Consider the following 21,350-nt stretch of genomic DNA (forward strand, 5'->3'; position numbering starts at 1 on the left):
GCACGAGAGGCGCGCGGGGCATGGCGAGTCGCCTGCTGGGAGCGCTGAGAGCCGCCATGCGTTGCAGCAACAGGTCGGAGGTCTGGCTGCTGACGGATGGAGACGTCGATGAGCCAAAGAAGATTGAGAGCTTCATGAAGAGCTTGACAAGCCCCCCGCCTCCCATCCACTCTATTGCCTTCGCTCCCAACGACGACGGTGAAAGGTGAACCCCTCTCCTCTCCCTCCTCCTTCTCCCCCTCCCCCCCCCATGGCTTTCTCCTCCTCCCTTTCTCTGCCTTCTCCTCTCTTCATCTTCTCCTCCTGCCCTTCTCTTTTCATCCTCCACTCCTTGCATGCTGAGCTGAAGGCCCACAAAGGTTTCTGAGGAAGATGAGCCTGATGACTGGGGGAAAGTTCGTGCTGTACGAGGAGGGCGCGGGTTTCGAGGAACGAGTGAGGCGGTACGACCTGGAGGAGACGAACTACCGGAAGAACTACGAGGCGCTGAAGGCGCAGGATGAACGAAATCGGGCGGAGAAAGTTGCGGAACATGCGAGGATGGTGGAGAAGATTTACCGAGCGAACGAGGATAGTGTGCGAGAGTATCAGGAGGTGCTGAAGCAGCACAAGGAAGACACGCTGAGGATGAAGGAAACAAAACTCGCCAAGATTATCGAGCAGAACCGCAAGGCCATGGAGGAGTACACGATGCAGGATAAGGCGGCGCGTCAGTCAGCGGAGGAGACGTGGAGGAGGAAGCTGGAGGATCGGATAGCAGAGAACCAGGAGGTGAAGGGGTTGGAGGAAGAGGAGGGGACAAGAACGCTGCAGCAAAACCTTGAGAGCATCGTGAGCATACAGAGGAGACATCGCGCGCACGTGCAGAACATCATCTCATCCAACGAGACGCTGCTTGCTCGAGCACGAGCCGAGCATGACGCTGCTGTCTTGGAGGTGAAGAGGAACAACGAGGCTCGACGCCAGGAGGCCGTCAAGGAGCACATGGAGGATGCGGCAAGGGCCCAAGAGCACAACGCGATGGTGCAGAGAGTCCGATCAGAGTACGATGAGGAGGGAAAACTTGTCCAGAGCCTCAACATACAGGGGCAGCAGAACCTGCACAAGAAGTTCCTGGAGGAGGAGGAAGAGTACGCGGCGAAGTTCGGAGGACGGGCCATGGAGGGCTACCTGACAGACATCCTGCTGGATGCCGAGGGGAGGCCGCACGTCATTCCTCCCCTTGCCATGGAGGAGGAAGCAAGGGAAAGAGCTGCTCGCTGCAGTGGGGCAGACGAGGAGGAGAACCGAGAGGAGGGGGATCGACTCGATGGACGACAAGCTGAGTTCATGAGGGAAGTCTCGTATCGTGGTGACCTGCTCTTCGTGCTGAGCGACCGGCGCGGGGAGTTTGTTGGAGGATGGAAGGAGGGGCTGGGGGCATGGAACCTTTACGTGGAGATACTTCGGCGAGGGAGAAACTTTGAGCAGGGAAAGCTGGAGCAGTTCAGAAAGGTAGTGAGGACAGAGCAGGAGATTATCCGCAGGCTGGGGGAATGGGCTCGTAAACTGGACAAGAACTTCGAGAAGTTCTACATCCCCGACGAGAGGTTCTTCATCAGCATGATGGACAACAAGAGTCGACTAGCGTTTCTCAACAGCCTGAGATTCCACGTGAGATCCGAGAGGGAGGAAAGGAGGGGGGTGGGAGGGAGACGAGGAGCAGGCAAGAGAGAAGGCAAGATGACGAGGTTGCAGATCTGTGGGAGGCGCGAGATGTTGCGGGCTGTGACCGAGTGGCTGCTGGAGGTGGAGGAGGTTCTTTCGCTCAACTGGCGCCTAAGGTTTCCTACTCCACCGTTCCTCTCCTCTGTTTTTCCCTCCTCTCTTATCCCCTCCCCTCCCCTCCCCTCCCCTCCCCTCCTCTCTTCCCCTATCCTATCCTATCCTATCTTCACTCCCCATCTCTCTCGCTCCTTTTGACCCTCGTGGTTCTCCGTTAGACGGCAAGCGAGTATATCGCATCGCTGCCTGTGCAACGAGCTGAGAAGGCGAGACAAGGCGGCGAGGAAGGTCGACAACCTTGTCGTAGCCGCTTGACAGCCTGACGGGCACGCAGGAGGCTGCGGCTGAGCACGCGAAGAAGGTGCAGGCGATCGCGAGGCACAACATGTGGGTGAAGAAGCTCGAGAGAGTGAGGAAAGGTGCTCCACCCTCACCTCGCTCCTCCCCCTGCTGACCCTCCAGCAGCCGCAGACAGTGACGTCCCAACCTGCAAATTCCTCATCTCAATTCTCATCACCATGTCTGCTGGAATCAAAGGTCTCCTCCTCCTCCTCCTCCTCCTCCTCCTCCTCCTCCTCCTCCTCCTCCTCCTCCTCCTCCTCCTCCTCCTCCTCTCCTCCTCAGCTGATACTCGAGGCAGGGTCCGCCACAATCTCCCCCGAGCTGCTGGAGGTGACGCCTGCTGCCTCGTGATTTGCTGGGTGACTGACGCCTGCTCAGCTGCTGCTGCAGTACGTGAGGGGAGATCTGAGTCAGCTCGTGCTAGAGAGAAGCATTCACGGACTCGTCGGCGGGAAAATCGGAAGAGCCATTATGGCATGGAGAAAGAATTGAAAGAAATGGAGAAGATACAGATGAAGAGGGAGCAGGGAGCAGGAGGGAGAGGCTGTAATCTAATGTACCATACTGCATGTACAGGCGAATGCAGGAACAAGCATATGAAAAAAAAACATTTCATGAAAGAATAGGTAGCAGAACAACCCCAACCAGCGTCTTAACAGATCACGCAGCCATCCGCCTTGGGATTTCCATTCTTCAGCAGACTTTCCATCTGCTCCTTATCTTTCTTCGCGCACATATCCTGAGCCACTTGCAGCGGGGTGTATCCCTGATTCATCTGCCACGTATCGTGAGTCCTCCTCCTCCCCCACCGAATCTCAACGTCTCCCAGCGCGCCTTCCCATCTCACCTTGGTGTCCGTGCAAGCTTTGTATCTCAACAGGATCTTCGCGGCATCCACAGCTCCGTTGTAAGCAGCGTAGTGCAGAGCAGTGCAGCCCTTGAGGAGGATCAGAGGGGGGGGGAAGGGGAAGAGGGCAAACCTTGCAATCTTGGAGGTTAACCTTGGCTCCATTCTTAAGAAGAAAAAGAACAACATCTGCCTTGTTCTCCTGCGCTGCATAGTGAAGCGCGACCGCACCCTGCGAACAAGCAACGCATGAGGGAGGTGCAGATATATCGAGATGAGCGTCCACCTTATTCCTTTCCGACTTCTCTGGATTTGTTGGCATGTCTACGACAGCCTTCGCCTCCACCAACGCCTGCAGTTTCTCAGTCTCTTCCAGTATTCTTAGAAATTCTCACCTTCACGCATTTGAGATCTCCGCCATAGCAGGCGTCATGGAGTGGCGAACAGCCGTTCACTTTGTCGTATGAGTTGATCTGCGCGCCAGCCTCCAGCAGCAGCTTCAAGTTTGCCTGCCATCGACAGAGGTCAGATGGTTGTATCAGGACTGCAGTACTCACAAATGACTGGGAGAGAGCAGCGTAATGCAGCGGGGTGATGCCCTCGTTGTCAGCCAGGTCCACGTCCGCTCCCCGCTGGATCAGAATCTTCACGCACTCCACATCTCCACTAAGAGGAGCAGGTAAGAACCGTCAAGGGGAAAATCACGCGTCAAGCATCAGATCGCGTCAAGCATCAGATCGTGTCAAGCATCAGATCGTGTCAAGCATCAGATCGCGTCAAGCATCAGATCGCGTCAGTCTAGAGTCAAGCTGACCTGGCACAGCGGGCAAGCGGCGTCCTTCCCTTGTTGTCTCGAGCATCGCACTGCGCTCCTTTATCCAGAAGCCACTTCACCTGAAGGCAACGTCAGCTTCAAATGATGGGACACACAAGGTGACCAGGTCAGGCCTGCCGGTAAATGCCGCAAAGTGCAGGTATGTCTCGCCGAACTCGTTACTGGCTTGCAATCCCTCTCCTGCAACCGTGAGCTTATTGATACTTGAAAGATCCTATGAGAACAGATGTAAGGAAAGCTTGAAACAGTAAGAAATTACCTTCAAAGTCTTCACAAAAGTTTCCTCCTGTTCTTCACTGTACAATAGACACTGAGCCTTCTGTCCTGACTCTTGCACAGCTGGGCCTTGAAACTGAGGTCCAATGAGTGAAACGAGGGACGGAACCGCATTTCAACACCTCAGTACGAGATCTCTTGAGAGATGTCCTCGACGAAGACCTGGTTGATTTCTCTTTCTTTGTCTGACTCTTGCTGAGACTGGGCTCCTCTTCTTCCTGGGCACTGACATCGGATTCGTTGACTTCCGTATGCGAGGCAGTGCTCCGTCGACCCCCAGGAATACGAGCCATGTTATCCACCCTTCGACACTGCCCACCGCGTCAGAAAAACATCATTATACTCCAACTTAAAGGAATCACAAACGTTTAATCTGTTGGAAGAATGAATTTGATCCTTCTTGGCTTATCTGATTGTTTTGCCCCTGACCACACTATACTTCCAATCTTGTCCTCCCTCGCCCGTCTCACGTTTTCTTACCTCCATGCCAGCACCTTTGTTCACCCTCTTCACTTCCACACACTTCCAAGAACCCTCCCGTTGTCACCCTGTAAGCTCAGACATCCAACAAGCTCCATCTCAATTTTTCCCCTCCTTTTCTTTCAGTTGATCCCCTAATCCCCGGCCTGGTCCTGTCTCGTCTCATACTTTCTCATCTCTCGTCTCACACTTTCTCATCTTCGCGCCTCTTTCAATCTCATCTCATGTTTTCGTCTCGCCTCTTATCTTCTCTCCCCGCTCCTTCTCTCTCCTCTCCTTCCCTGTTTCTTGTTGATAGTGCCATTTTGGCGCCAAGCCCCTACATCCACCCCTGTGCATGGCACCCCTGCAAGCTGCATAGGACCCCCCAATCATAGATAAAAGTACCCCTGAATTATACAGAGAACAATCAAATGAATCCACCCCTACCCAGTGGGTTTTCAAATGATCATCGGACAGCGTTCCTCCTCCCGGGCCGGTCCCCATCAAAGAGTTCGCGAACCGTGCCGGGTTGCCCGTCTGAGTCACTGAGTCTACGGACCTGTCCAGTGTCAGAGTCGGAGAGTCAGAGTCAGACTACAGTCAGAGTCAGACTCGGTCGTCAGAGTCATCAGAACGGTCACGGCCGGGCAGACCGATTACTGACTCGGAGTAACGGTCTGTCGGGCGGGTGCTCATAGGAAAAATGGCAAGATTTTTTTTTCTTTATTGACTGAAAAAGAAGGGCAAACCGGAGCAAACAAAGGAGGACGAGGATAAAGCCTAGCACGCAAACGATATACTGCCGAAATAGGCGAGCACGCAAACGATGACAGGCAAACACGCCGGTCCCCCTCAGGGCCTTGCCGAAGGACCTGCTTGGTGAAGTGCTGTACCGGGCGCTTTGACTTTTTTAGTTCAAGGCCTCAATCAAAAGTCGCAATCCGTCAAGTTCTTTCGTTTTCAATATTTGAGAGACACTTTTCAAATATATTCAGGAACCCGTCAAATCTGCCCGTTTGACTTGGCGGCGACATGGGGAAGGTACGAAGCTGCAACGACAGAGCAGGGAGAGGAAGGAGGAGGAGGAGGAGGAGGAGGATTGAGATGATGAACATGATAATGATCATGATGACATAATGATGGAGATGATGATGATGATCACGATGATGATGATGATGAGGATGGAGATGACGATTACGATGATCATGATCATGATCATGATCATGACGACGATGATGATGACGATAATGATGATAACGATGATGATTATGGGGACGTTGATGATGTTGATGATGATGGAGTTGATGATGTTGATGATGATAACGATGAGGATGACGATGAGGATGACGAGGACGAGGAGCAGAGGGAGGAGGAGGATGAAGAGGATGAGGACGAGGATTGGGATGCCGTGGATGGACGATGGAGGAGGAGAGGGGAGGATCAAGAACAAATGTGTGTCCAGGACATGGCCCATGATATATCGATGAATGCGTTTGTGAATTACATAATGAGTAGAGGTGCAGCATATCTGTGGTAGAATCCATTCATCGTCTTATTCAATTTTCTTTCCATACTGCGTTTCAAATATCCGTGACGAAAAGATCAGGTTTCACTTCTTGATGTGGTTCAAGGGGAAGGGGCGCAGTCAAAGTCAACCACACCGGCAGTTCAGCCGTCTGTCACCGGGTCAGCAGTCACAGGGCAAGGAAGCAAAGCGACCATCATCACCAATCCCGATCAGATTCGTTTGTTGTACATCATCTCGAAATATTCCAGTCCTGCGCGTCAGGTTTGACGTCCTTCTTTTTCCTCACTCCTGACGTCGCTATAGCCTGGCGATGAGGAGCTTTGCATGCGGAGGCTTCCCTTGGTTGTTCTCATGTATGAAGCCATTATTGAAGACGTGCTGGACTACGATTACGCTCCTGTATGGTCTCAAAGTATGCTGGATATGTTGCTGATAAGATTGTCACAGGTTGCGGTGAACGTTTGCCATGAAGGGATTTCACGCAACGTCTGGATGAATGTGACTCAGGAGGGCATCCATGCCCTGGACGATTTCATTTCGAAGAATTTGTGTCGGAATATCAAGCTGCAGAGTAAGGATTTCTCTGCAGTAACAGCGTATCAGATTACAGAGAAAGGGCTCAATTTTCTTGCAAGGGCACCCAAAGAGATTTTGATGGCAGTGGACGACTTCTTGTATCGTTCTGGTGATGTACTCCAGGTGCTGACGAAACAAGCGACGTGATAGCTGCTTGAGGTATCAAAATGACAAGTCATGACAGGTTCGCTTTAACGGCTCGGATTTCGAGATATACACATCTAGCGGTTTTTCACAGCAGTCAGGAGTCACAGATACGGAAGATGTGAGTTACGTCTCAAGCCCCTGGCTGCCGCAGAGTTTGCGCTACACCTCGAAACCATTGCGAAGCTTTGCTCACCGGGCATACGAAGCGGCAGAGGGGATCAGTCAATTGAATGACGAGCTGGACTCAGCCATGTGACGTTGCCATGTGGATGTCTCTGCTTCCAGTGATCGAACACCCGCAGACGGCTGCGAAACGTCAACCTCCTCGTCGCTGAGTGGATTCCCCTGGGCCCGAATCAGCTCTGGTACCTCATGGACCGTCTGGGCGTCCTCGATCGTTGCCAGGTCAGCCCCAGCAGCTGTGACCTCCTCGTCTGACGAGCCGTAGGGGGGCATGTTCACAGCTCAAGTAGACAACAACCCGGCGAAGAGCAAGTTTCAGTGTCCCGTCGGGTGAGTGCGACAGGTTGAACAGTTGCTGAGAGAGGTGACGGGCTTACCAGCCTGACTGCGGTGAGGGTTCTCGACTTTGACCTCAGCGAGGCCGTCAACTTCGAGGCTGAGATTCTGTACCCGGAAGAGCCTGGCATCGTTCAGGTGCGCCCATGGCTGCAGCTGCGGCAGCAACTGTGAGCAAGGGAGCAGGTGGAGTACTTCGGGATGCATATGGACGTAGATGGAGGGATCATGATCGGGCTGAAAGTGGAGGCGATTGAGAAGTCTCCAGCAGAGCAGCTGAGCATCGACTTGATCAGTCGTCTGGTTGTCGACATCATGAATGACTCGTCTCGCATCATTGGCGATCTGCTCTCCGAGTACCAGAGGGTTCAGGTAGATGGATGTTGTTGGTTCCAATGCTGCTGATCGTGGGCAGATGAACATGGTCTTCCGAGGGGAGTCTTTCTCACGCGAAAAGTTTGTCCTCTACCTGGCCGACTCGATTGAGCCCTTGACCAAGGCCGAAGCCTACATGAACGACGCGCAGTTTGTGGCTGAGCTACGGCAGGTTGCCCTGTAGATGCTCACGAAGGGATGCGGACTGACCTCATGTAGATCGTCGGAGATTTGCAGTCCGTGCACTGCCTGAGCAGCGAAGACGTGGTGATCCTGGGGTCGAAGGGATGTATCGCTGCTGGGCCTCGTTGCAAGATGAATGAGGAGCTGCTTGCTCGCTTCATGGTCCTCGGAGCAAGAGACAACTTCGTCAAGTCTGTCTTCGTGCGCCTCAAAGTCCTCAACTCCGAGCTACTGCACATCCGAGATCTCCTCATCAAGCACAACGAGCATCCCAATAGAGGAAACGTCATCCGTGAGAAACTTGCGGATGCTTCCCGTGACATCTCCCTGCTCAAGGAGCTCCAGCAGTACCTCGTCGAGTCCCTCCAGGGCTTCAGAGTCCCTCCCCTCCCCTCGGAACTTTCAGGGCGGAAGATGTACAGCTTCCTCGACCTGCACTCGAGGCTCAAGGACGCCGTGCTGCGAGCTCGCGATCTTTACAAGCTGATCGAAGGAGCTGAGAACGAGTACAGGACGCTGGTGAAGATGATGGACGTTGTGGGGAAGTCAGCGCTGGAGCAGGTGGTGAAGTTCACCAAGCAGAACACTCAGGATCTCGTGCAGAACAGCTTGACGGAGGCGAGAAACGCCCAGGGCATGCAAATGGTGAACATCATGATGGCAGGGAACTTCATCTTCGCACTTATCGACAAGGCGGTTGGAGGCGTCGAGAACTGGAATGGAGACTACGACAAGGAATGGCTCATCGTCCTTGACCGCAACTTCCCCCTCTCAATCTTCGGCTTCCACGTCATCGCCTTCATCCTCTGGTCCTGGCTTCTCACCTCCCTGCTCAACCACCTTGCGGCCGAGGCTGACGGATATCTTATTTGGCGTCTCAAGATGAACCGCAAGATCGACCCTAAGGCCATGACGGCCTGGGCGAGTACGAAAGTTCTCATCAGCAGCAGCGTCGACATGGACCGGACAGTCCGGCCGGCGCGGAAGATGCGAAAGGCGTACTGGGAGGAGACAAGTCACAGCAGGTGGAAGGGACCAGCCCCCCTGCTGGAGATTTTCTACGACGAGACCAACGGATTCCTCCTCCAAGTTGTCTTCTCGTACCAAAAGACCAAGTGCGTTCTTCCTCCTCCTCCTCCCCCTTCTCTTTCTACTCCTCCTGCCCCTTCTCTTTCTACTCTTCCTCCTTTTCCTCCTTCTCTCCCACGATCTAACGACTTGCAGGTCTGAGCTCTCGCAGCCCGAGCTTCTCAACCTCTTTCAAGATGATCTTGTGGCTAATCGCATCCTCAAGTCCGAAGACCGTCTCCTCCTCCCAGAGTTCGACGCGGATGCCATCGCCGACATTGACTGAGAATCTCACCCTTCCTCCCGTTCCCTCCCTCCTTCCCACCTATCTCTTTCTCCTCTCTCTCTCTTCTCCCTTCCATCCTTCTCGCTTCTCCTCTCTCTTCTCCCTTCCTCCTATCTCTCTCTCCTCTCTCTCGCCCTTCCTCACTCCGACTCCTCCTGTGTTTTATTTCTCTCCTACTCCATCCCTTCCTCTCTTTCCCCTCCCCTCCTACATTGGATTGCAACCCCTTTATCTCTCTGCTCATAGTTTACACATGGGCGAGTAGTCCGGCACATAGATCGCCTTCCGAACGGCTGCAAGCACTTCACCCTCCTGCAGCGTCGCAGAGCACATCCCCTCCTTCATTCCCTCATGCACCACTGCCACCGCGATCTTCTCCGACACCCTTCGCATGTCTGTCACAATTGTCACAGCAGGACGAGGCAGGAGAAGCGGACAGGACAGGAAGCACCGTAGGAGGCATTCGAGGAGGGGAGGAAGAGGAGGGAGCGATTAGTCACCTTGTAGCGGGGGGAACAAGCATCCATTCTTGATGTCTCCGTCCGTCACCTGATCCGCGAGAGCGCGAGCGGCGATTCGGAACATGTTGTCAGTGATATGACGGAGTTTTCCCACCACCGCGCCCAACCCAACGCCGGGGAAGATGTAGGCATTGTTGCCTTGCCCGGGGACGAACAAGCGACCGTCGCGCTCGATGGGGTCGAAGGGAGAGCCGCTGGCGAAGAGAACCTTTCCTCGCGTCCATGTCCAGGCCTCCTCTGCCGAGCACTCGGCCAGCTGCGTGGGGTTGGAGAGAGGGAAGAGGATGGGGCGCTCGTTGATCTCGCTCATCAGCTCCACGATCTCCCGCGTGAAGACCTTGGCTGTCGCACAGACGCCGATGAGGGCGGTAGGGCGGAGGGTGCGGACGATAGAGAGCAGGTCCTTGATCTTGCCGTGCTCGTGCGCATAGTTGAGCTTGTGATGCTGAAGCTCCTCCCTCCTCGACTTGACCACCAGCCCCTTGCTGTCCACCAGCCAACACCTTGCCCTTGCCTCCTCCTTCGTCAGCCCCTCTGCATGCATCTGCTCCACCACCAGGTCTGCGATGCCGGTCCCTGCCTCGCCTGCCCCCATGAAGACCAGCACCTCATCTCTCAGCCTCGTCCCCTTGACCCTCACAGCGCTTAGCAGGCCCGCAAGCGCCACCGCTGCCGTTCCCTGGATGTCGTCGTTGAACGTGCAGATCCTCTGCCTGTAGCTCTGCAGCAGCTGGAAGGCGGTTGTGTTGCCAAAGTCTTCAAACTGTATCAGGATCCCAGGGAACTTACTGGACAAGGACGTGAGAACTTCCTCCATGAAGGCGAAGTAAGCCTCTCCCCGCACTCTCGCTGACGGCAGGCCCGTGTACATGGCGTCTGCATGCAGTTTCTTGTTGTTCGTCCCCACGTCGACGAGGATCGGCAGGCATCGTCTCGGGTGAATGCCAGCGCATGCCGTGTAGAGGTTCAGCTTGCCGATCGGGATCCCCATGCCGTAGGCCCCGAGATCCCCCAGGCCCAAAATCCGCTCGCCGTCAGTGATGACAGCCACGTCCACCTGACACTCGGGCCAGTTGTTGAGGATGTTGCTCACGTTGCCCTTGTCCTCTATCGACAGGTACATGCCACGCGGGCGCTGGAAAATGTGCCCATACCGCAAGCATGCCAGCCCGACGACAGGCGTGTAGATGATGGGCATGAGCTCCTGGAGATGGTCGACGAGCACGCGATAGAAGAGAGTCTCGTTGGTGTCGAGGAGCGACATGAGGAAGAAGTACTTGTGCAGGGGCTCGCTGATCTCACTCAGCTGCTTCATCACACGCTTCTCCTGCAGGCTCAACGACTTGACAGCAGGAGGAAGCAGTCCTCGCAGATGCAGCCTGTCTCGCTCGTTCGGACTGAAGGCATCCCCGTGGTTCACAATGGGATCACGAAGACAGCTGTACCCAAACTTTGCCCTCTCCATCCTGTACCAGCAGAACAAACAGTCACTCGAGATGTAATGTCACTTTTCTTCCCACATTCAATATCACTGTCCTCACAATCTCAGCTCTGCTACTCGACTATTTACACGCTCATCAAGTTACTGCGCTGCCTTGCCCCTGCCCCTGCCCCTGCCCCTGCCCCTGCCCCTGCCCCTGCCCCTGCCCCTGCCCCTGCCCCTGCCCCTGCCCCTGCCCCTGCCCCTGCCCCTACCCTGCCCCTGCCCATGCCCCTGCCCATGCCCCTGCCCATCCTCCTCCTGCTCCTCTCGTTCCTGCTCCTGCTGCTCCTGCTCGCTCCTGCTCGCTCCTGATCCTGCTCCTGATCCTGCTCCTGATCCTGCTCCTGCGCCTGCTCCTGCTGCTCCTGCTGCTCCTGCTGCTCCTGCTGCTCCTGCTGCTCCTGCTCTCCTGCTGCTCCTGCTCCTCCTGCTCCTCCTGCTCCTCCTGCTCCTCCTGCTCCTCCTGCTCCTGCTCCTCCTCTCGTTCCTGCTCCTGGTCCCGTTCCATCTCCCCGACTCAGCCATGAGGACGTGGCGAGGAGGTCTCAAGTATTTTTTTATATAGCGAGGGAGTTTTAAAGTCATAGTGGAACTCTGTATTACCCCCACCCATAAAATATTCAAAAAATCACAGGGATCGGAGGGGTCATACTGAGACTGGTCGTCTTTGCTCAAAAACTGTCCAAGCCCCGATGAATAACGGAAACTGAAAGAGCTTGCAATGGTGTATCAGGGTTCGAGAGCGGGGATGGGTGGAGGGAAGGGAGGAGGAGAGAACAAGTTGAGAGGAGGAGAAGATCAGATCGACATACAAGGAGACGAGGAGACGAGAAGGGGTTGGGTGGATTGAAGATCAGAGGATTAGACTCGGGAACAATCGTGCGTGAAGATAGAGTAGGCAACGATGAGGTTGGAAGAACAGCTGGTGGCCCCTTGGTAAAAGATGAGGATTGGAATGATGCACAAGGAGTATCATGTTCAGCATTAGGACATGAAATACAGGAACAGCAGGAAAGGAGGAGAAATGCTGCTCTAATATTCTTGTCTCCGAAGGTTCACCAAGACTGACGAGGGGATGAAGACCAAGGTTTGTAGTTTGAAGTTCTTCATCGGAACGAGCACTGACATACGACATCAGGTGCAGCAGTACGTGGAGGGAGTTGGGGGGATCCGTCTTTGGGGTTTCAGCCCTTCGGAAGATCTGAGCAATATGGTCGATGGCAGCAAAGGTAAAAGACAGAAAAGAACCCCAAGAGTGTGATTGATGCTTGACAGATGATGTCCTCAACATCTTGAGCATGATGCCTGGAGATATCTGCAGTTTCCTGATGACAATTGCTCGGAGACATACGAAGAAAACTCAACAAGTGCAAAACTCTTTGGCTAACTCGCACATTTTGATATGATTGGCTAGATCAATTATTACATCGTTGAACGCCAGCCCGAGGCACTGGCAAGATACATCTTACTCCTGTCAATATTCTTCGATGATGACCTGGGGCCAAGAGAATGTACTGAGATCTTCCTTGAGGTAAGACGACCTTATTCTTGTTTCAATCTCAACTCGAGAATCCTCTTTGCGTTTGCTCCAAGGCAGAAACATGTTGATTGAAAACCATTCATGTCGATCTTTCGGAATTAATTTGCGTTTGTTGTTTGTTTTGCAAAACAATTCGATTTATGTGCAAACGAAGAATGAACTCCATGACAGATTTACGGCAACAACATGCTCAGGAAACAAACCAGCGCGTTTCTTCATTCGAAGGTCGCGTGCTTTCAATCTTTAAACCTTAGCGTAAATCAAAGAATCACTATGCTCTCAGGTTGAAGAATTGATCAAATTTCTAACCAACGGAGAAGGAAAACTTGCAGAATTTGTAGACATCACACAAATGAAATTCAAAGAAAGAGATGCGATAGAAAAAGTGACCAAACTGCTGCTTCTTTCACGATGCTTACGGACTGCAGGTATTCAAGACTTGGTATGAAAACATCGAGTGCAACATGGAAGAATGGAGGTGACTTGATCAGATCACTTGGGGCATAGCGATGACGCAATGAAAAGAGAAAAACGGCTGCGATCGTACTACGAGGATCGCTTTGACTATAGGAAGAATCTCATCGACTGGGACTACAGGTCCCTCCCCCCACCCTCTCTTCCTCTTCCTCTTCCTCTTCCTCTTCCTCCTGTTTCTTGTCCATCTAAATGCTGTGCAGCATGAACGTCAAAGATTGGGCTGAAATCATTCACTCCAAATTGTTCCTGTGGTGGCGACAGGAAGGAATCGCCTACGAGATCCGCGATAGCAAGTGAAGAACTCTTCCTCCTCCCCGTCACCGCCACCTAACCCCTCCTTCTGCCTCCCCTCTCGTCCCTGCTTCTCGCTCTTCTCCCGTCTCACCTCCTCCCTTCTCCTCTCGCCTATCTCCTCCTGCCTCCTTCCCTCTCCCCGCCCCGCTGCACCCAATCTCGTGTGGTCCTGACCTCTCTTCAAGGTATCCACAACCCAACAGGACGATGGCATCGTACGCAGAGGGGAAGGAGAAAGGGCACAGGCAAGAACCACAGCAGCTCGTGCTCGCTCGAACTTACGCGTATGGGCAGCAAGCTGAAGAGAGGGTACTGGGGGGACATCGTTCAGAGCCCCTACTGGTCCATTGGAGTTCATGCAGATGAGCAGAGGTAGGAAGGAGGCGGCGGTGGTTGTGAAGTGATGGAAAGATGCAAAGCCTGTACAAAAAGAGAAGTTTTCAGCACACCAAGACTTGTCAACACGTGGCTGAGTACAACATCTACTCGTTACTCTTCGAGCTGTCGGCCAAGAAGCGCTACAAGGTTGGAGATCAGACGTCTCGCGCCCCTCACTCACCGCTGCTTTCAGATGCCCCAGGAGGACTCGGAGATCCACGGGAGGAGCTTCTGGTCTGGCCTCTCCCACAGGTGCCCTTCCTCCTCCTGCTTCGAGGTCTGACCGTCTGCAGGGACGTGGAGAAGGTGGAGGAGGAGGGGGAGATCGAAAGCTTGCAGGATGATAGGATGGACACGCTCAGCACAGGCCGAGCACCAGAGAGCGGGACGAAGAGGGTTCCGCAAGGGATCAAGCTCGTTCTGCTGCAGGTGAGCTTCTGTTTGTTGTTCCCTTGCATGACGTGAGATGGGAAGGGGGAAAGCTTGGAGTTCATGAGGGGGAAGAAGAAATATGCTGAACTGTTCCACCTGGTCTTCCTCTCGAATCTTTGCCTGCAGATGCTGAAAGAGCCTCTTCCCGAGCTGCTCCACGAGAGGTGAAGGTCTAGGCGAGCGATCGCGCGATGACTCTTGACCTCAGGGCGACTCTTGTGGTTGAAGGGGCAGATTTCATGCTCAACTTTGACAAGAATGACCGCAAGGCTTTCAACGAGAAGATCAAGCAGCTGGGTAAGGAGCTCGGCATGGTCGAGGAGAGTGCCTTGCGCGACAAGTACAAGCTGTACAACGGCGTTCACTTCCCCCTTTACTTCCTCAGCTACGACAAGGCGGCAGCCAAGGAAGTCCTGGAGCAGCGAGCAAGGAGGCAGCAGGAGGAGGGAGAGACGCTGCAGGCCTCGCTTGAGTCGACGCTGTCGCAGTCGAAGGAGGACGAGAGGCCAACGGCCGACGCGCTGGAGGGCCTGGAGGCTCTCGACCTGCAGGACAGGACGTACGAGGTTGACGCGATGAATCGGCCGATCCTCCTGGACGGCAGCGCGCGCGGGTGGGAGCGGAGGACGTTGGTGCTGCTGGGGACTAAGACGAGCGTCGCTGCTGCTCCTGCTAAGGCCGGACCCTTCGGATTCTGCGCGGTGACGGGGCTGCCGGCCAAGTACAAAGACCCGCAGACTGGCCTGCCGTACGCCAACGTCGAAGCGTTCAAGGAGATCCGGAGGAGACACGCCGGCAGCACCGAGACCCAGGGAGAGCTGAGCGAGGCGGTAGAGACAGCCAATGTAGGGGAGGAGGAGGCGACAACGAGGGCAGAAGAGGCGGAAAAGAGGGAGGGGGAGGAGGAGGAGGAGGAGGCAGTGGAGCCTCTCATCTTCCAAAACCGACCCAAGTGGCGGCTGGGAGGCAGCTCTGTGCTGTGAAGGCGAAGCAGAGGAGGTGGAGGAGGCGAGTTCTATTTGTTACATGCAGTGCTTTACAAAGGAGGAAAAGGAATCTTCAGGTTGCGTGCACTGCAACAACTGGATCGCGCGACCGTCTGTAGAGTTGTCAGGAGCGGGAGGAGAGGAGAGGAGAGGCGTGGAGAGGAGAGGAGAGGAGAGAAGCGATGAAAAAAAAAAGAACGAGCAAAAGAGAAAAAGGAGAGGAAGGTGGGAAAGATGAAGGGAGGGGATCAAGGAAGAGGAGGGAAGGAAGGAAAGACGAAGGGAGGGGATCAAGGAAGCGAAGGGAAGGAAGGAAAGACGAAGGGAGGGGATCAAGGAAGAGAAGATGAAGGGAGGGGATCAAGGAAGAGAAGATGAAGGGAGGGGATCAAGGAAGAGAAGGGAAGGAAGGAGAAGGAAAGTCACATCGGTCTCGCTTGTTGGTGATGTCTTCCATCGACCCGCAACTTCGCTCAGACACTGAGAGGTCAAACGTCGCGTCTCTCTCCGTCTGATCCGTCGCAATGCTGCTCAAAGAGATGTCGCTGAAGCTCAGCCCCAACATGACTCGCTTCCCTCCTCCTCCCCCTCCTCCTTCCCGTATCCCTCTTCGCCATGTAGCAATCAGAGGATTGCAAATGGCTCTCTTGCTCTTGACCTCCGTGTTGTGACGCTGTTGCTCTGGTGATTTCCTCCTCTCCTCCTCCTGTACACGTCCGCGCACCTCCTTCACCTCCGCTCCCTCCTTCACCTGCTCACCCCGAGCATGTGCAAGAGTTTCCATCATCTCCTCCTGCACCTCTGCAAGTCTTTGGCGGTAGGGCGCGAGGGAAGAGGCTGGAAGTTCAACGAGGTCGAGGACTCTGCAGCCGTGGAGCTCGAAGGTGGACCTGAGGTGGAGGAGGAGGACGCGGGGGGTGAAGGCGTCGCCAGCCTCGACGGAGAGGAGGACGAAGACGCAGACAACGCCGCGGAGCTTCACCAGCTCAACGACCTCGAGAGAGTCGACGAGAACAAGCTTCGACGTCAACGCCTCTCGCAGCTGCCGCATAAAAACGTTCTTGTGCCACCTAGAAGCTGAGAAATCAACATATCCAGGTGTCAAATCCAACCGCAGCAACTTGGTTGTCAAACTCGCGTGGCTGTCGCTCTCCGCGCCGTCGGTTGAGTCTGGGCAGCCCCCCGGACAAGGTCGGAGCGCGTGAAGAAATCTGCGGCGAGAGCTGGCGAGGTGGGAGGGATGGGCGGCGGAGTCCTCAGTCAAGTAGCGGATCCAGAAGTTCTTGATGACTATCGACTCTCGTCGTGAGCGGAGGCAGACGAGGTGAGGGCCGTCTTGGAGCTTCTTCTCGAAGTTTCTCTGCAGCTTGTTGATCGTCTTCACGAGGTACGCCAGCCTCTTCGCCTCCTTCTCTCGCTCTCTTGCCTTCTTCACCACTCGCTCAGTTCTCGCCATCACAGCTCTTCTCAGCTCCTCCTCTCCACAGTTGTCGCGGCTCAACCTCAAACTTTCGCCGTTGCTGACCATCAGCCCTGGAGTCCTGCAGATGTTCAGCTCTTCCAGGTCCGTCACTCCTGCCACACACAACCCGACGAGCTGACCATCTTCAAAGTTTCCTTCAAGACTTTCACAACCACATCTGCGTCTGCTCATCTTCACTCCTGCTCCATGCGCGCGATCCCACAGGAAGTTTGCGATGACAGTCGTGCCTTCCTTGCTCCGCTCGATGCCTGAAGCTCGACATCAACGAGGAAAGAACAAGCCCTTGGGTCTCACCTGCTCCGTTCAACATCCCGTCCACCCACTCTCCTGCTCGCTCCCGACCTGCTTCTGTCCACTGTCCTGTCCCGCTCCTCCTTCCATGCAGGAATTCACCCGTGTAGACAATCTGAGCTGATGAGGACGATTTTCTCCTCCTGGGGACCCACCAGCTCACTACGCTGGGACAAGACCGAAAGCTGCTGATCCGCCAAGTCGCCTCCTCCTCATCGTACGAGACAGCAAGCCGTCCCTGCCGGGCGAGAGAAGCACCTGCGAGCATCTCAGACAAACATCGCAAGTCAGACGAGGATCACTGTCGTCAAACTTCATGCACCCCAGAACTTCAGGTTGTCCATCATTACCGATGAAGCCTGAGTACGTGACTCCTGCTAACGTGTCACGAGGCTATCCCTTTCTCCTCATCCCCTTCCTCCTCCTCCTGTACCTGGCAGAATTTCCATCTCCACAACCCACGGCAGCGCATCCGAACTCGTGCTGATGGCTGCGAGTTTGAAACTTTCATGGTCCTCATGATCCCTCCCTTCTTCAACCTAGAGTTCCTGCCTCCTGCTACCTATACCCTCCTCTCCTGCTCCCTCCTCTCCGCTGACATTCACTGTGAAAGTCTTCAAGACAACAATGTCCTGCACGCAAGTGATGGCATTCAACTATTTGCATCTTTCCTCCTTCTCCCTGCTCTCCTGCTCTCCTGCTCTCCTCCTTTCCCCATGCTCTCCCCTCCCTCCCTCCCTCCCTCCCTGCCTCCCTGCCTCTCCTCTCCTCTCCTCTCCTCTTCTCTCCTCTTCTCTCCTCTTCTCTCCCTCCCTCCCTCCCTCCCTCTCCTCTTCTCTCCTCTTCTCTCCTCTTCTCTCTCTCCCTCCCTCCCTCCCTCCCTCTATCCTGCATCTCGTCTCGCCATACCGTCGGGCGCCTCGGCCATTGATGCTGTAGGTCCTCCTTGAATCGATTGAATCCGGACCATCGGGAGCTTTTGAATCCCCTCGAATTTAAGGTTAAAATTTTAATGCAACGATTATTAGCGGGAAGTCAAGAACAAGACGAGAAAACAGTGAGGAAACTAACAAGAGAGAAGAGAGATCAGAAACAAGAGAAGAAGACGAAGAAACACCATGAGCAGAAGCAGAGGAAGATTAAATCCTATTGCGCATACTTTGGTGAATGACTTCCATGGAAGTCATCCGAAATTCATTTTAACAGAACTTAAAAAGAATAAAAATTGATCCTAGAATGTCCATTCATGATTCGCCTCGTCACGACTTGCAGGACTGGCAAACTCCCCCCCTGGTTGTTTTGCAATCAACCACAACTGATATTCTCAAAGAGCGAGAGCAAGACCAGATATCGAACGTTGTGGATCATGCTGCAACAAGAAATCTTTCAAACAGAAATGTATCACTTTCACAGATGTAATCAATGTTCGGAGGAGCAAAACAATAAAATTTCTGCATGTCTCTATCAATGAGGAAAAGACAATCAACCTGTACGAAGCCAATTCCTTCCAATACCCTCTGTGATCAGAGTTAGGCAAGTACAGCACCAATTGAGCATACCTCCAAACTGTTGGATCTCATTGCCCAGGAAGTTTCCAGGGTTGAGCCAGCCAAGACCGTCCTGAAGGAAAGCTTGTGTCAGGACCAAAGAGGGTAGAAAAGTCAAAACTTCACGTTGTTGTTTTGCTCGCGAGGCCTGCTATCCATTCGCTCTGAGAACAAAAGATTACAAGTACTTTCTCGGCATCAGCTCCTCCTACCTGCTGCATCAGGACGGAAAAGATGAAAACTTTCGTTCTCAACCTTGGACCCCTGGACACTATCAGCTGGACAGGAAGCACTCTGTATCACCTCCACTGCTTGGAGATTCCTCGCTCTCTCTCTCTCCATCTCTTTCCTGATTTGTTTCTCTCGCCAGGCTCGAATGAGCTGAGATCATAGTCAGGCAACGCACGCGCAGCTTCAAGTCTTTAGTACATCCGACAAGCCACTTGACATGGCGTTGAACTCCTCGTAGATGGAGACCTTGTTTGAGGATGAGCTCTAGATGTCAGCTCCTCCCTCCTGACCCACCTCACACGTGTAGAACTTCCAGCGGAAGACCGACGTCTTGAGCAGACCGTCTTGCTGACGAGGGAAGAGAGTCTGGTTGTGCGCTCCGTAGACCTGAAAGGGGTGAGGAAGGAAGAAACATCGAAGCTAAGGACGTCACCAGCTCCGCGTGCAACCGCACTCTGCAGATCTCGGAGGGGAGAGGCTTTTCTTTGAAGTTGTAAATCTAGAGCAGGAGATTAACGGCTGCAGCAAGCACTCCCTTTGCATTCACAAGAGTGTTAGTCTTGGAATCATACTCGGGGTCCTCCAACTCGTGGCCCCTACATCAGACATCATGGCGACGTCGAAATTTGCTGTTCGACCGACCTGACTGTCACCCAATTCTTCGCAGAGCACGAGGGGCTCAGAGGGAAATTGAAGCTAGACGAGAGGACATCGTCAGAAGAGCAGACGGAGAGGAAAGAAACCTGATCGCAATCACACAAGTCCCACAGGCTACTCTTGAGTGCGGCCGCGGGTATATGGCAGAGATACGCAAAGGCTCGTAACCCTCTGGAGTGAAAACCATCACGACAGCCCCATCGAAATCTCCCTGTTCACAACCTGTGAAGAAATCCCAACTCAGCACGCCGTGTATGTTCTCTCGTGCTCGACTATGTCTCAGGTTTCCAAACTCTGCGCCATTCTTTCCCTTGTTGAGCGTGACCTTCACGTGCTGGTCAGATGTAACTTTTCACTTTGGAATCATCTTCTCACAAGAATTCTTGACCCGCGGGGGAAATTTCTGTACAGAAATGTCAACATGTAACGTTACTTTCCGCCTGAAGCCTGCTGACCTCAAAGGCGTCCAAGTGACAGTGAATTGTCTAAGGTCCACAAAGACTCTGCCCCTCAACTCTTCTCGGTTATTACCGTTACATGCAAAGACTTCGAAGTCTGCGTCCGTGATCTTTCACCAACGTCAAGGAACAGCAAACGTGTTTTTGACTTTGTGTTTCACCGCTTGCACGTCTGGCCCGCCAAGCATTTGACCCCAGAAGTGATTCTCACTTTGCTGCTCAAATTCATCAGAAGATTTAGTTCATCAGCTTCTCCCTCCAGACCTCGGGTGCTTCAAAGCAAACAACAAGCTTGTCCCCAACCTTCACATCCATCTGATCGCTACAGTTGTGTGAGCAAAATCGTATCGAATCCATTGTAAACAATAGCTTAACCGTTGTGGAGTGAAGCTTTGTACGAATCTGCTCAGATGTCGTCCAGTCTCGCTTAAGTCCAACGCATGTAAAACGCTTGGCTTCGAGGAATGGATGTGAATAAAACCGAATAAGAAATCTGAAGTCAACCTTTTGTATGTTGTATTCCCTCAAAGTGTGATGATTCTACGAGACAAGATCAAGATCGAATCTCCCATCATCTTCATGACCTGCAACTCTCGGCCAGCAAACACCAAACGAATTTCTTCAGGACATCTTTCTCCCTGACAAGTTGTCTCCGCGTCAAAGTCTCCATGAGAGACAAATCCTTCAAACATACCGGAAGGAAGGACAGCTCTTCTTTGAGATCCTCGATATAGAATTCAGCTCCACAAAGAATCATTCTGATCTTCTCATCTCCATCACTATCTCCTTTGCTCCGGATGTAGATTGGCTGTGCAATCATGTCATTCTTCATACACAACAGCATCGAAACTCACTCTCCCGCGGAAAGGATCATCGTTCAAAACAAGGTGCAAAACACCGCCATCTTTCATTCCAACCTGACGCCACAATCACTGGAACAGGAAACGAGCTATCTTGAAGCTTTGCCTCCGTCAGGGTCATCCCTGGATGCAGCAGGTGTCCTATAGCACTATGAGACGACATCTCAAAACAATTCCGTCACACCTTTGTAGATGAAGAACTTGTGATGAAACTGAGCTTCGGCCGCGCTGTCGATGGAGCTAGCAGGCATCAGGGACCGATGGCAGTGATCTAGTAATCACCTCGACACCTCAAGGAGGGTCGTATCCGACGGCAGTTCCACCGGCTCCAGCATTCCTGACAATGAGATCAGAGAAGGCAATAAGAGCCCCATGCCCACCTCCCCAGTTGATACAAAAGCGAACAGAGTCTTCCTCATAGTAGTCAACAAGGGGTGTACTCAAGCTCAGGCTTTGCAGTCCTTCAATATAGAACCCTTCTGGTTCTATCGCAGAAAAGCTCAT

General features: G+C 53.5%; 6 protein-coding genes across 6 annotated transcripts; 2 read left to right on the forward strand and 4 right to left on the reverse strand.

Moving 5' to 3' along the window:
- Positions 1-2,758: 2,758 nt before the first annotated feature.
- GUITHDRAFT_62865 (hypothetical protein) lies at positions 2,759-3,609 on the reverse strand (the record flags this gene model as incomplete). Its single annotated transcript, XM_005842046.1, has 4 exons — positions 2,759-3,043; positions 3,087-3,239; positions 3,355-3,462; positions 3,511-3,609. Coding segments are annotated over 4 exons (645 nt in total), but the record flags the coding sequence as incomplete, so codon positions are not given.
- A 2,652-nt stretch (positions 3,610-6,261) lies between these two features.
- GUITHDRAFT_62617 (hypothetical protein) lies at positions 6,262-9,084 on the forward strand (the record flags this gene model as incomplete). The annotated part of the gene is made up of 10 exons (XM_005842047.1): positions 6,262-6,315; positions 6,358-6,466; positions 6,527-6,753; positions 6,815-7,029; positions 7,080-7,182; positions 7,226-7,290; positions 7,341-7,434; positions 7,480-7,668; positions 7,712-7,843; positions 7,891-9,084. Coding segments are annotated over 10 exons (2,382 nt in total), but the record flags the coding sequence as incomplete, so codon positions are not given.
- A 269-nt stretch (positions 9,085-9,353) lies between these two features.
- Positions 9,354-11,197, reverse strand: GUITHDRAFT_91319 (hypothetical protein; the record flags this gene model as incomplete). Its single annotated transcript, XM_005842048.1, has 2 exons — positions 9,354-9,603; positions 9,709-11,197. 2 exons carry the CDS (start codon positions 11,192-11,194, stop codon positions 9,449-9,451), a joined length of 1,641 nt encoding a protein of 546 aa, XP_005842105.1. The 3' UTR covers positions 9,354-9,448.
- A 1,065-nt stretch (positions 11,198-12,262) lies between these two features.
- On the forward strand, positions 12,263-15,373 carry GUITHDRAFT_149705 (hypothetical protein). Its single transcript, XM_005842049.1, has 16 exons — positions 12,263-12,299; positions 12,351-12,441; positions 12,488-12,579; positions 12,627-12,743; positions 12,924-12,977; positions 13,036-13,137; positions 13,181-13,230; positions 13,278-13,349; positions 13,430-13,522; positions 13,709-13,768; positions 13,818-13,895; positions 13,943-14,048; positions 14,095-14,153; positions 14,195-14,330; positions 14,376-14,497; positions 14,542-15,373. Exons 1-16 carry the CDS (start codon positions 12,288-12,290, stop codon positions 15,314-15,316), a joined length of 2,019 nt encoding a protein of 672 aa, XP_005842106.1. The 5' UTR covers positions 12,263-12,287; the 3' UTR covers positions 15,317-15,373.
- Positions 15,374-15,707: 334 nt separating this feature from the next.
- Positions 15,708-17,411, reverse strand: GUITHDRAFT_98913 (hypothetical protein; the record flags this gene model as incomplete). Its single annotated transcript, XM_005842050.1, has 4 exons — positions 15,708-17,050; positions 17,097-17,208; positions 17,257-17,351; positions 17,396-17,411. The coding sequence occupies 4 exons, from the start codon at positions 17,409-17,411 to the stop codon at positions 15,708-15,710; spliced, it is 1,566 nt and encodes a 521-aa protein (XP_005842107.1).
- A 1,164-nt stretch (positions 17,412-18,575) lies between these two features.
- On the reverse strand, positions 18,576-21,350 carry GUITHDRAFT_98914 (hypothetical protein; the record flags this gene model as incomplete). Its single annotated transcript, XM_005842051.1, has 23 exons — positions 18,576-18,610; positions 18,653-18,713; positions 18,767-18,804; positions 18,853-18,904; positions 18,944-19,021; positions 19,070-19,117; positions 19,166-19,258; positions 19,305-19,370; positions 19,419-19,467; positions 19,514-19,567; positions 19,615-19,699; positions 19,751-19,853; positions 19,904-19,931; positions 19,984-20,096; positions 20,148-20,201; positions 20,251-20,301; positions 20,362-20,526; positions 20,571-20,624; positions 20,681-20,794; positions 20,920-20,987; positions 21,031-21,086; positions 21,129-21,183; positions 21,227-21,350. 23 exons carry the CDS (start codon positions 21,348-21,350, stop codon positions 18,576-18,578), a joined length of 1,644 nt encoding a protein of 547 aa, XP_005842108.1.

This window comes from Guillardia theta (assembly GCF_000315625.1).
Source record: "Guillardia theta CCMP2712 unplaced genomic scaffold GUITHscaffold_1, whole genome shotgun sequence".
Lineage (NCBI taxonomy): Eukaryota > Cryptophyceae > Pyrenomonadales > Geminigeraceae > Guillardia > Guillardia theta.